The 13,036-nt window shown below is 37.6% G+C and overlaps 2 protein-coding genes across 3 annotated transcripts; one reads left to right on the forward strand and one right to left on the reverse strand.

The window, feature by feature from the left end:
- Positions 1 to 5,666: 5,666 nt before the first annotated feature.
- On the reverse strand, positions 5,667 to 6,082 carry LOC114611578 (keratin-associated protein 19-3-like). Of its 2 annotated transcripts, none has more exons than XM_028756285.1 (2): positions 5,971 to 6,082; positions 5,667 to 5,928 (listed from the first exon to the last, which is right to left on the reverse strand). In XM_028756285.1, exons 1-2 carry the CDS (start codon positions 6,035 to 6,037, stop codon positions 5,792 to 5,794), a joined length of 204 nt encoding a protein of 67 aa, XP_028612118.1. In that variant the 5' UTR covers positions 6,038 to 6,082; the 3' UTR covers positions 5,667 to 5,791. The 2 variants fall into 2 exon arrangements, with proteins under 2 accessions (XP_028612118.1, XP_028612119.1); XM_028756286.1 differs by having other exon boundaries at positions 5,792 to 5,970; positions 6,013 to 6,037.
- Positions 6,083 to 10,389: 4,307 nt separating this feature from the next.
- On the forward strand, positions 10,390 to 10,956 carry LOC114611598 (keratin-associated protein 6-5-like). The gene has a single exon (XM_028756312.1). The coding sequence runs from the start codon at positions 10,436 to 10,438 to the stop codon at positions 10,667 to 10,669; it is 234 nt and encodes a 77-aa protein (XP_028612145.1). The 5' UTR covers positions 10,390 to 10,435; the 3' UTR covers positions 10,670 to 10,956.
- Positions 10,957 to 13,036: the final 2,080 nt, after the last annotated feature.

Below are 13,036 nucleotides of genomic sequence, written 5' to 3' on the forward strand. Positions count from 1 at the left end.
GAGGTGACGGGAGTTTTGAGGCTCTACTGTTTAAATTGGCTGTCTACATGATAAATGTAAGGATATGAAGCCTGGTACCGTGGCTTTCAAAGACTGAGCTAGGGATTATATTGGTCGCAAGTGACAGGTATCAAAAAAATATGATAAATTGCTCAATGAAAAATTAAATAGAAGACACACTAAAGTGTGTTAGTGTCCAGTGGCAGCCAAGTTTTCTGTACCATCTATGAGAAGAAGCAAGCATTGCTGTAGGTGTACCCATCAGCTAAGAACTGAAAGCCTGACCAATAAGATTGCAGTGGACCATTGTTTATTAACCTTGTCCTGGAATTTCGTTGTCTGTATAATAAAAACCAATTTTAAACTTGTCTCTTGTGTTGTAGAAAAGATATAAACACATTTTTATTGGTTAAGGATATTGCAGAAAAATTTTTGTATGACAAGTATTCTGGTAGATGTAGTAGCCTTCACAATCCCTCTTTCCTCATTAGGCACAAAGAAACATCCATTTGTCTTTCCTTTTCAGGGGTCTGTCTCTGAACAAGCTGTGAATACACTAGCATCACTAAAGAATGGGCAGAGAAGGTAGCAGAAGAAAAAGAGTTGACGGCAAGGCAAGATCAAAACAGAAGTTGTGATGCATAGGACATCTACTGAAATGCAAGTGAGGTCTCAGATATTTCCCAGAAATCCTGCTTTATGTAACTTTCTCATAAGGTGTCTTTAAAAGAGGTCTTTTTAGGTCGAGCCAGACACCACACCCAACACTGTTGCAGTTCCAAAGAGGCACTTGCTGATAGGAACCTAGTGTGGCTGCTCCCTGGGAGGCTCTTCCAGCAACTGATCAATGAAGATGTAGATGCTGGGAGCCAACCATCAAACTGAGCTCAGGGACCCTGATCGGGGACTAGAGGAGCTGAGTGGGATTGCAACCCCATAGGAAGAACTACATCAGCTGGCTGGACCACTCAGTGCTCCCAGTGCCAGATCAATCAAGGGGTGTGTGTACAAGGAGGGATCTATGGTTCCAGACACATTGGTAGCAGAGGATGGCCTTACCTGACATCAATGGGAGAGGAGGCTCTTCGTCCTGTGGAGATGTGATGCCCCAGCATAGGGGGATGCTGGAGGGGTGGAGCAGAAGAGGGTTGGTGAGGCTGCACCCTCATAGAGGCAAACAGGAGGAAGGAGAGGGAGGTTGTGGAGGGGTAATCGGGAAGTGGTATATCATTTGAGATGTAAATGAATGGAATGATTCATAATAATAAAAAAAGAGATCTTTTTAACTGGGTCCCCAGAATGATTGAAAAAAAAAACTTAGTGAAACAACCATAGTCACATAATTAATAAATAATCATTTGGCTTTTGAAATCATCTGTGCTTTTGAAAGTTTACCTGAGCAAAACAGACCATACAAATTATTCCAAAATATGTATATTAATATGTAGGTATTATATCTGCTTTAGGTTAAAGTGACAGACAGAAAGGTAACTCTTAGTGGAAAGTAGAAAAATGTTCAGATTATATAGTGCCAAATATTTGGTAAAATTATTATCTACAATGTTTCAGAACAAAAGCAATAAATATCTGTCATCAGATGAACAGATTGGGGAAAGCTATTTACTATGACTTCATTTTCATTTTCCTAACTAATCAACAAGTTTTAGTTGTTAATATTAGGAGAGGACAGGATGTAGATTCAGATGCAGGTGCAGGCGCAGGCACAGGTGCAGGCACAGGCGTAGGCGTAGATGTAGATGCAGATGCAGATGCAGATGTAGATGCAGATGTAGATATATAACTTGTCAGAACCAACAACTGCCTAATTGTACTCAAGCCCACTTGACAAGAGTATTGGAAACCTAGCCAAATCTCTGAGGCTTGTGAGATAATGAATCTTAAAGGAGAACCTGCCAGTGCCACCCAGTAGACTAACATAGTTCCTTACTGAATTCTAAATGTCCTTACACTCACAAAGAAGTGCAACTCTGACCTCTCATCAGGGGAATTTCTCTTTGTAACAGATGGAGGCCATTACTGAGAACCACAACTGATCAAATGCAGAGAGCAGCTGGTTATAAGGTACCCAGACAAGACACGATGGATACATCTACACGTAACTCCTGTCTCGAAGGCTGATGGAACTCTGCAGAAGAGAAGAACAAAGATTGGAAGAGTCAAGGGACCTAAAGACATGTTATGAGAGTGTGTCATCTAGATGAATGGGATGTTTTGCCCACAATAAATATGGCTGCCAAAAAGACCTGAACAAAAAATGATGCCAGTAAATATGCTAACATGGAATGAAGGATTATACAGGCTCCTTCCTATCTCTAGACAAAGACCTATAAATGAATGCCAGGAACAGGATGAACAGTCTTCCCTGGAATAAAACTTGACCTAATTGGTTACCCTGTACCAAGGGGTTAGTCCTAAAACGATATGCATACAAATAACACTAAACAGATTTGGAGAGTTTTATTTATTTATTTATTTATTTATTTACTTATTTATTTATTTATAGAATAAGCAAAAAGAGACCATGCGTTTGAGAGGGACAGAGTAGGGAGTACATGAAAGGGATTACAGGGAAGAAACAGAAAGGGGGATTGTGTAATTATCTTTTAATTTAAAATATGCTGTTAAATATTTTTGCAATGAAGTCCTCAATATATCTTTTATTTTGCAAAGCACTTAGAACTACTGGGCCAAAACTAAAGCTCTAAAGCAAATACAAAAAATTTATTTTATGAAACAGTTAACATTCTACAAGAGACTTCACAAGAAATCAGTAATGAATTATTAAGAATTAAATACATTGAAAATTTTATGCACTTAACTCTATTAAATAAAACTTATTTTCTCTAGTATGATCTAATGTGTTGTAATCTGGATAAAATGAATAGAACACACACATACACACACACACACACACACACATACACACACACACACACATATATATATATATATATAATATAATTATATAGAATTTATAATTATATATATTTTTATGTTATTAAATTTTAGGATCACAAAGAATAAAAGAAAATTCTAGAAGAAACATTTTATCCATTGAATATTATATTGAGTAGAATCTTACAGAATTATTAAGTATTTCATTCAGGTATTAAAGTGGCTAACCTTTATGTTAGAGAATGGTTTTAATTTTGAAATAAACAATTTGAAGTTGACTAACAATATTTCTTTGAAACAAGTATAATTTATAATTAGAAAAATACATGTGAAAAATTTAATTGAACAGAAAAGGAAAAATTCATGTATTTTCATGATCTAATAATAAAGAATGTTACAATCTGATTCATGTTCTTGCTATATTTTCCAATTTCTACTACAAGATGGTTTTTAGAAAAATTTCTAGGCACGTAAATTTTAGACTTGACTTTGTAGATGATACTATTTATTTAATGTTTTGAGTGATGCTAATATTTCCAGTGTAATCATTGATTACTGCTAAAATGTTCTCGAAAATCTTTATTGTTCAAATTTTTTGTTTTTAGTTTTTTGTTTTTTCAATTTACTTGTATTACGGAACCCAACAACATCTGAAACCATCTAGGGACATTCTTTTGAGCACAGACACCTAGTGCCTGTTTTAAACAACACTTCCCTGTTTTGTTTTCCTTTCTTTCTTTGTTTCTTTGTTTCTTTGTTTCTTTCTTTCTTTCTTTTTTTGTTTCTTTGTTTCTTTCTTTCTTTTCTTGTCTTTTCTAATTTTTGTTATTTTGTTTTTGTTGCTTTAAAGAGGGACATCTCTGAAGCTCTTTGCTCCTGATTACAAGGCTTCAAATCCTTCTTAGGAAGACCGAAACTTGGTAGAGAAGATGGTGGAACACCTGGAGAACCTTTTGTTGTTTTCTACAGAGAATTTCTTAAGTGCTTTCTCAGAATACCAATGAAGGAAGTTAGACTTGGATGGCAAGGGCACACAACATCTGTTCTGAGAGAGGGCAATGAGCAGAGCCTGAAAAATGTCTTCTCTTCAGAAGAAGAACTCACTTAACTAACTGGGCCTCAGTCATTCAGTGAGGGGATAGTCCTGTAGATAACCTACAGAGAATAAATCTTGCCTCTGCTCTCAATAAGCTTAGGAAGGGTTGTCTTCATGCTGGAGTTCAGAGCTTAAGTAAAAATTAGTATTAGTAATATCTATGTTGTTAGTGAAAAGGTATTACTAACTAGGTATTGCTAACTAGACTTTGCTCTCTTGTTCTGAAAAATATGCTTCAATGTGATTGAAGGTATGAATTCACCACACTGATTCATAAATAATAAATATTGTGTTTTTTATACAAAAAACTACAATTTTATACATTATTCTTTCTTTTTTTAATTTAAAGTTACTCCTCTTGGGGCTTATCACTTAAGGGCCCTTAATGCTTCTTTTAGACCCGAGTTCAGTTCTCGGTACCACAGCAAGTGGCTCACTACCACTTGTAACTCTATATAAACACCCCGCCCTCAAAAAAACTGATAAAAAATACATTTTTTTCTTTTCAAAAGGGCAACAGATGATAAACATTCACCTTCAGTCATGTTAGAGTATATAGTCATGTGCTTACTTGTTCCTAGACTAATCTGGATGAAATATGCAAATTAATTCATGTCAGAAGTTGTACGAAGGCTGGAGATCACATTTTAACAGGGGAAATATAAATTGTTCAAGCTTAACAAATGTAGTCCGTAGCTGCCTGAATTTAACTCTCTTATACCTATGTTTAAAGGAGGATCAACCTTCGGAGGCAAGATGGGTTGAAGGTTAGAGACTAGCTCAGTTTCTTTTTTCTTTCTTTTCTTTTTTGTTCAAAGATAATTTTGTAGTTATATTTGTGTACAGAAAACTTAGCAGTGTACACTTAACCCAGCTTAGTGGTGAGTTCTTCAGCCTTTGCCTTTTCCAGCCACAGACTTAGGACTCAGGATGTTGCCTCCCCAGTGGCTGCGGATCTCGCCATATCTGTCACTATAATTGGTCCTAATAGCTTTCACCAGCTTAGCCAGAGCATCCTTGTCTTCCAAGTAAACCTGTGTGACGGCAACAGAGGTGCATGTCTTCATGTAGACCAGGAACCCTAGCCTGGCCTTTCCCTTGATGATTCAGTAGGGAACATCCATGTTTTTTTTTCTTTTTTCTTTCTTTTCTTTTCTTTTCTTTTTTTTTTTTTTTTAGGTTTTTTGAGACAGGGTTTCTCTGTGTAACCCTGGCTGTCCTGGAACTCACTCTGTAGACCAAGCTGTCCTCGAACTCAGAAATCCACCTGCCTCCTCCTCCCAGGTGCTGAGATTAAAGGCATCTGTCACCACTGCCCGGCTACCCCCATCTTTCAACACAGGGCAGGCAGGGAAAATACCAGCTCAGAGGTGTCTAAGTCATGAACAGTCACCACCAGCTGAGCCTTCTTGTTCTTCACTAAGATGGTGACTATATTGATTCCTGCTCGAAGGACAGGTGGCCTCTTAGTTTCTAAGTGTCTGTTTTGTCACAGCATCTAGTAGAGTGCCACAGGATAGTTTGACCCCCCCTACACACACACACACACACACACACACACACACACACACACACAGAGAGAGAGAGAGAGAGAGAGAGAGAGAGAGAGAGAGAGAGAGTTATATACAAATGACAAAGAGGAATGAAAACACAATAAACAGGAAATAATGTGGAAGAAATTTAGCTTTATTGAAAAGTAAAATTATAATTTTTCCTACATGTCAGTGCCCTGGGATTTTATAAGGAAATGACCAAAAATCAGCCAGCAAGTCTAAACTCTTAGTAGAATCCAGAAAGTCTTCCATAGCAGCATGGACGATAGGTACTGTAGGCATATCGAGAGCCACAGCCACAGCCATAGCCATAGCCCAGGCCACCATAGCCGTATCCCAGGCCTCCGTAGCCGTAGCCCAGGCCTCCGTAGCCGTAGCCCAGGCCTCCGTAGCCGTAGCCCAGGCCTCCATAGCCGTAACCCAGGCCATCATAACCGTAGCCCAGGCCACCAAAGTAGTTTCCGTGGCACATGCTGTCAGGAATAGGAGTTTTCTTGAGGCAGATGAGGAGCTTGTGGTGTGTGAGTCTGCTGCTAACCAGGTGTGGGTCCTTTTATACTGCCTGAAAAGCATGTGAGGCAAACCACAGAGTCATCCAAACTCATTACCATTAAAAGAAACGACAGATACGCCCTCAACAAACATGCTAACCATGTGTCCCAGATGAAATTGTCAGTGTCAGGATTTCTCACAGCTGAGATCATGAGACTCCTGGTGACTTCTATGCGTCTGTGTTTTTCAGAGATGGCCTACTTAAAATTCTAGTTATAAAACTGACAAGAGTCCGATACAATAACATAAAATATTTGTGTTGTGCCTCCAAAGATTTAAAGTTATCTAGTTTATATCTCTGTGCTAATTACACCCCTTTTCTATCTGAGAAACCTTTCTACTGCTGATTTTCCCCAGTTTATGTCAGAAAGAAAAGTTTGAAACCTCATTCCTTTTGTCTACTTCAGGCTTATGTTCTGTTCATACACTGCTTGCTTCTTCTTTATTTTATAGGACACCCAAATCCTCATTTCCTATCAAAATGTTGCTTTGTTCACAGTTTTGGTGATGACCTTCCTGTGCCCCGCTCTCTTTTTTTCTATTGGAGAACTTATACAACTATACTGTATTTACATCCTTTAAACTCCCCCTGCTCCCCAACTCCCTCAAAATTTATTAGCTATTCTTTAATTTTTATTGTATATGTATGTGTATATGTATATTAGATATACATACAACCTTCTGGATCTATTTCATGTTGGTCGTATGTATATGTTGTTTAGGCTGACTACTGGTATTGGATAACTTATCAGAGGGCCAGTCTCTGAAGAAGACTGAATATCCCTATCTCAGCAGCCAATCTGTAGCTTTTACTCATTGGGTGCAACCTTGTGAGCTCCCCTCTCCCTGTTGGTATGCACATTCTTCTTGTTGTTCTTGTACTGGTCTCATAGGACAACCATGTTTTTGATATTTCATGAGAGTAGCTTCATTGAAATTTATTAAGGACATTATTACAATATAGACATTCTCTTTCCACCCCTCGATATAGAAATGAAGCACAGGAAGTTTAGAAACTCATTCATTTGTTGCTTGACTCACTATTTCATCAAAGCTTCTCCAAGGATCTCCCATTCCTAAAATTGTTACAGAAAGCCATGGTGGAAAATATGCACAAAACAATCAGTCCCTGTTGTCTAAAGGTATCAATGAAGATAAATTAAGAAGAAATATTATAAGAATGATTTAGGTAACAATATATTTGGACTGCAGTTTCCCTTGTTTCTACTCCTCCCAGTCCTTCCTCCTTTACCTCCTCTTCTAAGCCAGATCTATTTTTTTCTTTGCTTCTTTCTTTTTCTTTAATCCTTTTTTAAAGTCCAATCATTATCCCCTTACTGGTCTGCCCTCCAACAATTCCTCACTCCATTCCTCCTCCTGATCTCCAAGAGGATGCCCTCCCCCCCCCCCACCAGACCTCCCCACTTCTTGGATCCTCAAGTTTCTTGAGTATTAGGTGCATCTTCTCTTACTGACTTGAGACCAGGCAGTTCTCTGTTGTGTATGTGTCTGGGCCTCAGACCAGCTGATGTATGCTGCCTGGTTTGTGGCTCACTGTCTAAGAGATCTCAGGGGTCCAGATCAGTTGAGACTACTTGGTCTTCCTATGGACTTGTCCTCCTCCTTAGCTTCTTCCAGCCTTTCCCTAAGTCAACCATAGAGGTTCCCAGCTTCTGTCCTTTGATAAGCATTAAGCCAGATCTAATCTAAACAAAAAGCAAATAATCGTTGAACTTGAGGAAGAGAACATGTTTAAAGTAAATTATATATTCTTACAAAATATCTTTATGAGGTCTATCACAATGGAAAAAAATATAAATCAATATAAATTTTTATATTAAGAGATATATATGAGAAAGAAAGAAGTGAGAGTGATTTTAGCATTATAAATAATTAAGAGAGGGTAATTACAAGATGAGATCAGATACAGAAGGATCATGTTGGGAAATAGAAGCTCAGTCTTGGGCTAAATAGTCAACTGATCCATAAACTCAGAAGCTGAGACTGAGATAAAAACTGAGGCTGGGGCAAGAACATAAGAAGGTTAGAGTCCTAAAATTGAGGGTGGATACTGCAAAGGACTCAAACATACTATAGAAGATATCTTCTTAGAGTCTTAGGCATGCCTGAAAATAAGAAAATGGGCAGCCAACAATACAGGAATGGTAAAGGACTCCAGGAAAGGACAGCCTCCATGGAAGAGGGACCTACTGATCATAGGTCCCATTTAGAAGAGACAGAGAGGCAATCTATACAGTTCCTCAGGCTTTCTTCGGATTGTGTGCACTTGATAGTTGTTCAGGGGCTATGCTGCTGCTCTCTTCAGACCATCCCAAAATGAGTTTCTCTGTTATTTCTCCATTCTCTCTGGGTCATATTATTTATGTTTTCATGTACTTCTATAGTCTTGTCAGTTTATAATTCCACAAAGAAAGGGATATAAGCTACCTCATCATTGACAGTGTTTTGATAATTCTGTGTTAATTGAGTATATTATATTGTCAGTCACCAGTTCCCACATGTTTGCAGATTTGTGAGAGTATGTCAAACATTCTGTTGGGTCATCAAATACTTGTACTATTTTATAGTCTGTAATTATTGTATTCCTCTCAAAGAATTCTACTATAGATATTTGTTTTCATTTTATTATAAAAGAACTTTGTGTTCTCAATAATGATTTATTCACTCATTTTCTTCCTTCATTCAAAGCATTATAACTATTTCCAGAGACTATTTAGACTCTGCCAGTAAGACCTTCTTGGATTCTTCATGATGTTTCTTTGGGATTTTGCTCAAATGTTTACTTTCTCCAATGTTCAAATCACATGCTTCACTTTCTATTCCAAACCCTATAATATTTGACATCCAGAACATCTTAGTACCAGACAAATGCTCTTTGGTCAATTAAATTTTAATAAGATTACTTATAAAATATTTTAACATATATATAATAAATTCTATTTTGAGGCATTCTCTAATATTGTCAACTTAGGAATTCCGAGAGAATGAGCAGCTTTTATACTATTTCTAGTAATTTTCATCACAACTGTTATTATGATTGATGATATTTACATACATGGAGAAATTTTCTGGCTCTTCAAAATACACTATAAGAACAAACCATTTATTTTGCAGGAAAGTTTTCAACAAACATGTTAAGATCTAGTAGGTAAAATTTATTTATTAATAAATATTAATTGTAGGCCAATAGGTTGGCTCAGGGAGAAAAGACACTTATTCCCAAACATAACAACTTGAATTGGTCTCCAGTACCCAGATAGAGGAAAGAACTGAGTTCTACAAATTGTCCTCTGACATACACATGTGCCCTGTGTCTCACATGTACACAGGCATACAAATGCAAACACACACATACACATACATACAAACACACACACATACACACTAGAGAGTTTTCTCAGTGTTTCAAAAGACTGGCTATTTACCAAGGTCATGGGTACAATTGTGAGCACACACAAGGTGTCACACAACCATGTAACTCCCTGTTTCAGGATATCTAACGCCCTCTTCTGCCCTTCACAGGAACCAGGCACACAAGTTTTACACAGACATATGGTCAGGAAAAAACAATAATACACATAAAATAAATAAATAGATAAATGAATGAATGAATGAATGAATGAATAATAAATAAATAAATCTTTTCAAATTTCATCCTAACAATATGTTCAGCATTGTGTTCACTAAACAGTGGACATATAAACACAAGTATATAATTTTGACTGACTAAAACTACTGATGTTTTCATTAATTATGTTTAAATCTAATTTATTGATTTGAATTCTTATCACAGTTGAAGAAATCAATAACATATTTCTTCACAAATCTGTTAAGTAAGCATAGGGGATCTTCCAAACAATCTTCTCATTTTCAGTACCCCTAAATAATTCACAATTTACCTTGGACAAAAGAAGTATTAAAAGTATCTTATGGACAAATGTTGAAGGCTAACACTAAAATATTCTGTGGTTATAAAAGCAGGCCAACTGAAACTATCAAAAATGCTCCAGTGTCTTTTTAAATTAAAACTTAATACTGGTGTTATTTGTAACTGCTTACATTGTTGTGTAATGTGATTAAAGCTACCATGATTTGTAACAGATGCTTCTGTAACACTTTAAGTGTTTTCTTAACAGCACATAAATACATTAGTCATAAAATTAGCCAATGGCACGAGCCCATAGTAGGTCCCACCCACACTGAGAGAATATAAAAGGGCTTCTCTTCAGGCAGAAGTATACAGACTCAAGTCACCTACTCTCCTCTCTACCCAAGAACAACCTCAACAACCAACACCATGTGTGGCTACTACGGAAACTACTATGGCGGCAGAGGCTATGGCTGCTGTGGCTATGGAGGCCTGGGCTATGGCTATGGAGGCCTGGGCTGTGGCTATGGCTCCTACTATGGCTGTGGCTACCGTGGACTGGGCTGTGGCTATGGCTATGGCTGTGGCTATGGCTCACGCTCTCTCTATGGCTGTGGCTATGGATGTGGCTCTGGCTATGGATCTGGATTTGGCTACTACTAAAGAGACCATAAGAGACTTTCATCTTCTCCAACTGTGACTTTAAGACTCACCAATTCTGAACCCCAAAACACTGAGCCTCTTCTCTGAAGATGATGCTGCCAAGAAGTTTTTAGTATCCACTGTGATTTGCATCGAGGCCACATGCTCCATGAATATCCCTCATAAAGAGAGGGAATGAAGTTGACTTGACTCCTGTCACTTCCATAGTTCTCAGAATAATATCATCATAGCATTGACCTTGATGACTGTCATTCTTTTCCTCATTTATTGAGTCTCTAATAAACATCTTGAATACAAAATAAACTCTAGTTTTATTTCATTTGTCAATGTCGAAAATATCTTATTGAAATGATTGTTTTGAGCATCCATGAAAGACAATGATCACTCTCTTGGACACCACTTGCTATTTCTGGGTCAACTTCTTTACTATGTTCAGGTTTGTCATCCTATGAAAATGTGTTCTTGTAAAGAAAGATTTGTCCTTCTATGTAACTATTTTTTTAATATTTTTATTCTTTATTGGATATTTTATTTGGATTTCAGATGTTATACCCTTACCCCGTTCCTCCCCGACCCCTGCCCAGGAAACCCCTATCCCATCCCCCCTCCTCCTGCTTTTATGAGGATGTACCCCCAACTACTCCCCTACTCCCACATCTTCACCCTCGAATTCCCCTACACTTGTTGTCCAGCCTTCATGGGACCAAGTATCTCCTCTCCCACCTATGTCTGACAAGTTCATTCTCCCCTATATATACAGCTGAAGCCATGGGTCCCTCCTTATGTGCTCCTAGGCTGGTGGTTTAGACCCTGGGAGCTCTGGTTGGTTGGTATTGTTGCTCTCCTCATGGGGCTGCAAACTCTTTCATCTCCTTCAGTCTTCTCTCTAACTCCTCCATTGGGAACCCTTTGATCAGTTCAAAAGTTAGCTGTGAGCATCCTCCTCTGAATATGTCAGACTCTGGCAGACCTCTAAGGAGACAGCTATATCAGGCTCTTGTCAGCATTCACTTCCTGACATCCACATCAGCGTCTATCTTTGGTGACTGCACAAGGGATGGATACCCAGCTGGAATGGTCTCCAGGTGGCCCCTCCTTCAGTTTCTGTCCCACTCTATGTAACTCTTAAATGCAAGCACTATTATGTATAAATTTGCTTAATGAGTATCTAGGAACCAACAGTGTTAAAATGTCCACCATTTTCATACACCTTATGTCTCAGAACCAACTACTGCTTTCTCATCTTCATTCCTACCCTACAAAAAGGTTTGCAGTCTAACAATATTTTGTGATATACTCACATATACACAATCTCACATACTCTGTCACCTTTGATTTGCTATTAGAAGGAAGTCACAGGCCATGTAACAATGTGGAGTGGGAGCTCATGCTTTGCCTACCAAGACATAGGGTCTGTGCCTCTGCCATGATAGGAATTAAAATGTACCCCTGAATCCAACGTGTTCTATGTATTGGGGGTTTTTTGTTGGGGAGGCTTTGGTAGAATTTTATGGATTAGACATATAGAAATAAAGTTATTTTTTTTCTCAGCACAGCTTTGCCTTTGTCTTCTGCTGCTTCTAAAGAAAGCAGCTACTCTATATTAAATTAATTGTATATTAACTGTATATGTCTGTTCTTCATAAGGTAAGGAGCTATTCTAAGTAAGACTTTAAAATTGTAACCATTAACTTCTGCAAAATCCATCACATGTCATTCGAAATGTACCTTGCCAACTGATTTGCTATCATTAAATCTGTCAAATAAAACTTTAGTGTTTTCAGTTTCACTAGTCCATTGTTGACCTTTCCTGGAGACCCAATAATCTGAGCTATACAGAAGTCTGAGACAGGATTACAAGTTCAAAGACATACAAGGTAGCTTGTCTTTAAGGAAAAAAAATCAAAAGATAGAGAATATGTTAGCAGAATACGGATCTTTCACACCGTGAAAGAACCACTATCTACAATACTGTGTACCACTAAATACAAACTAAAATAAATAAGTCTCTCATTTCCGTTTTCCTCATAACTAATTTGTTTTCTATTGATTGTTTCCTTCCTGGTACCTACTTTGGTTTATTGAGTAGTGCTTCCTGTAGTTCATTAAAGTGTGAGTATTAATTTGGTTTCATTACCTTTTCATTTTTACTGACAAAAGTGTTTAGTGGTGTGAATTTTCTCTAATTAACTGCTTTACTTTTGTAGGTTTTTCAAGTGTAATTTTATTGCCATTATTTACTTTGAAATGGTAGTTTTATACTTTTAGACAACATTTCCTCACTTGCCTGGAAGTAGTCTAATCAAAGATTTCCTTTTCATATCAAGAACTTGTCTATTTTCATTGTTGTTGTTGTGAGCAAGTTTT

Source organism: Grammomys surdaster, unplaced genomic scaffold (genome assembly GCF_004785775.1).
Source record: "Grammomys surdaster isolate TR1022 unplaced genomic scaffold, NIH_TR_1.0 126118, whole genome shotgun sequence".
NCBI lineage: Eukaryota > Metazoa > Chordata > Mammalia > Rodentia > Muridae > Grammomys > Grammomys surdaster.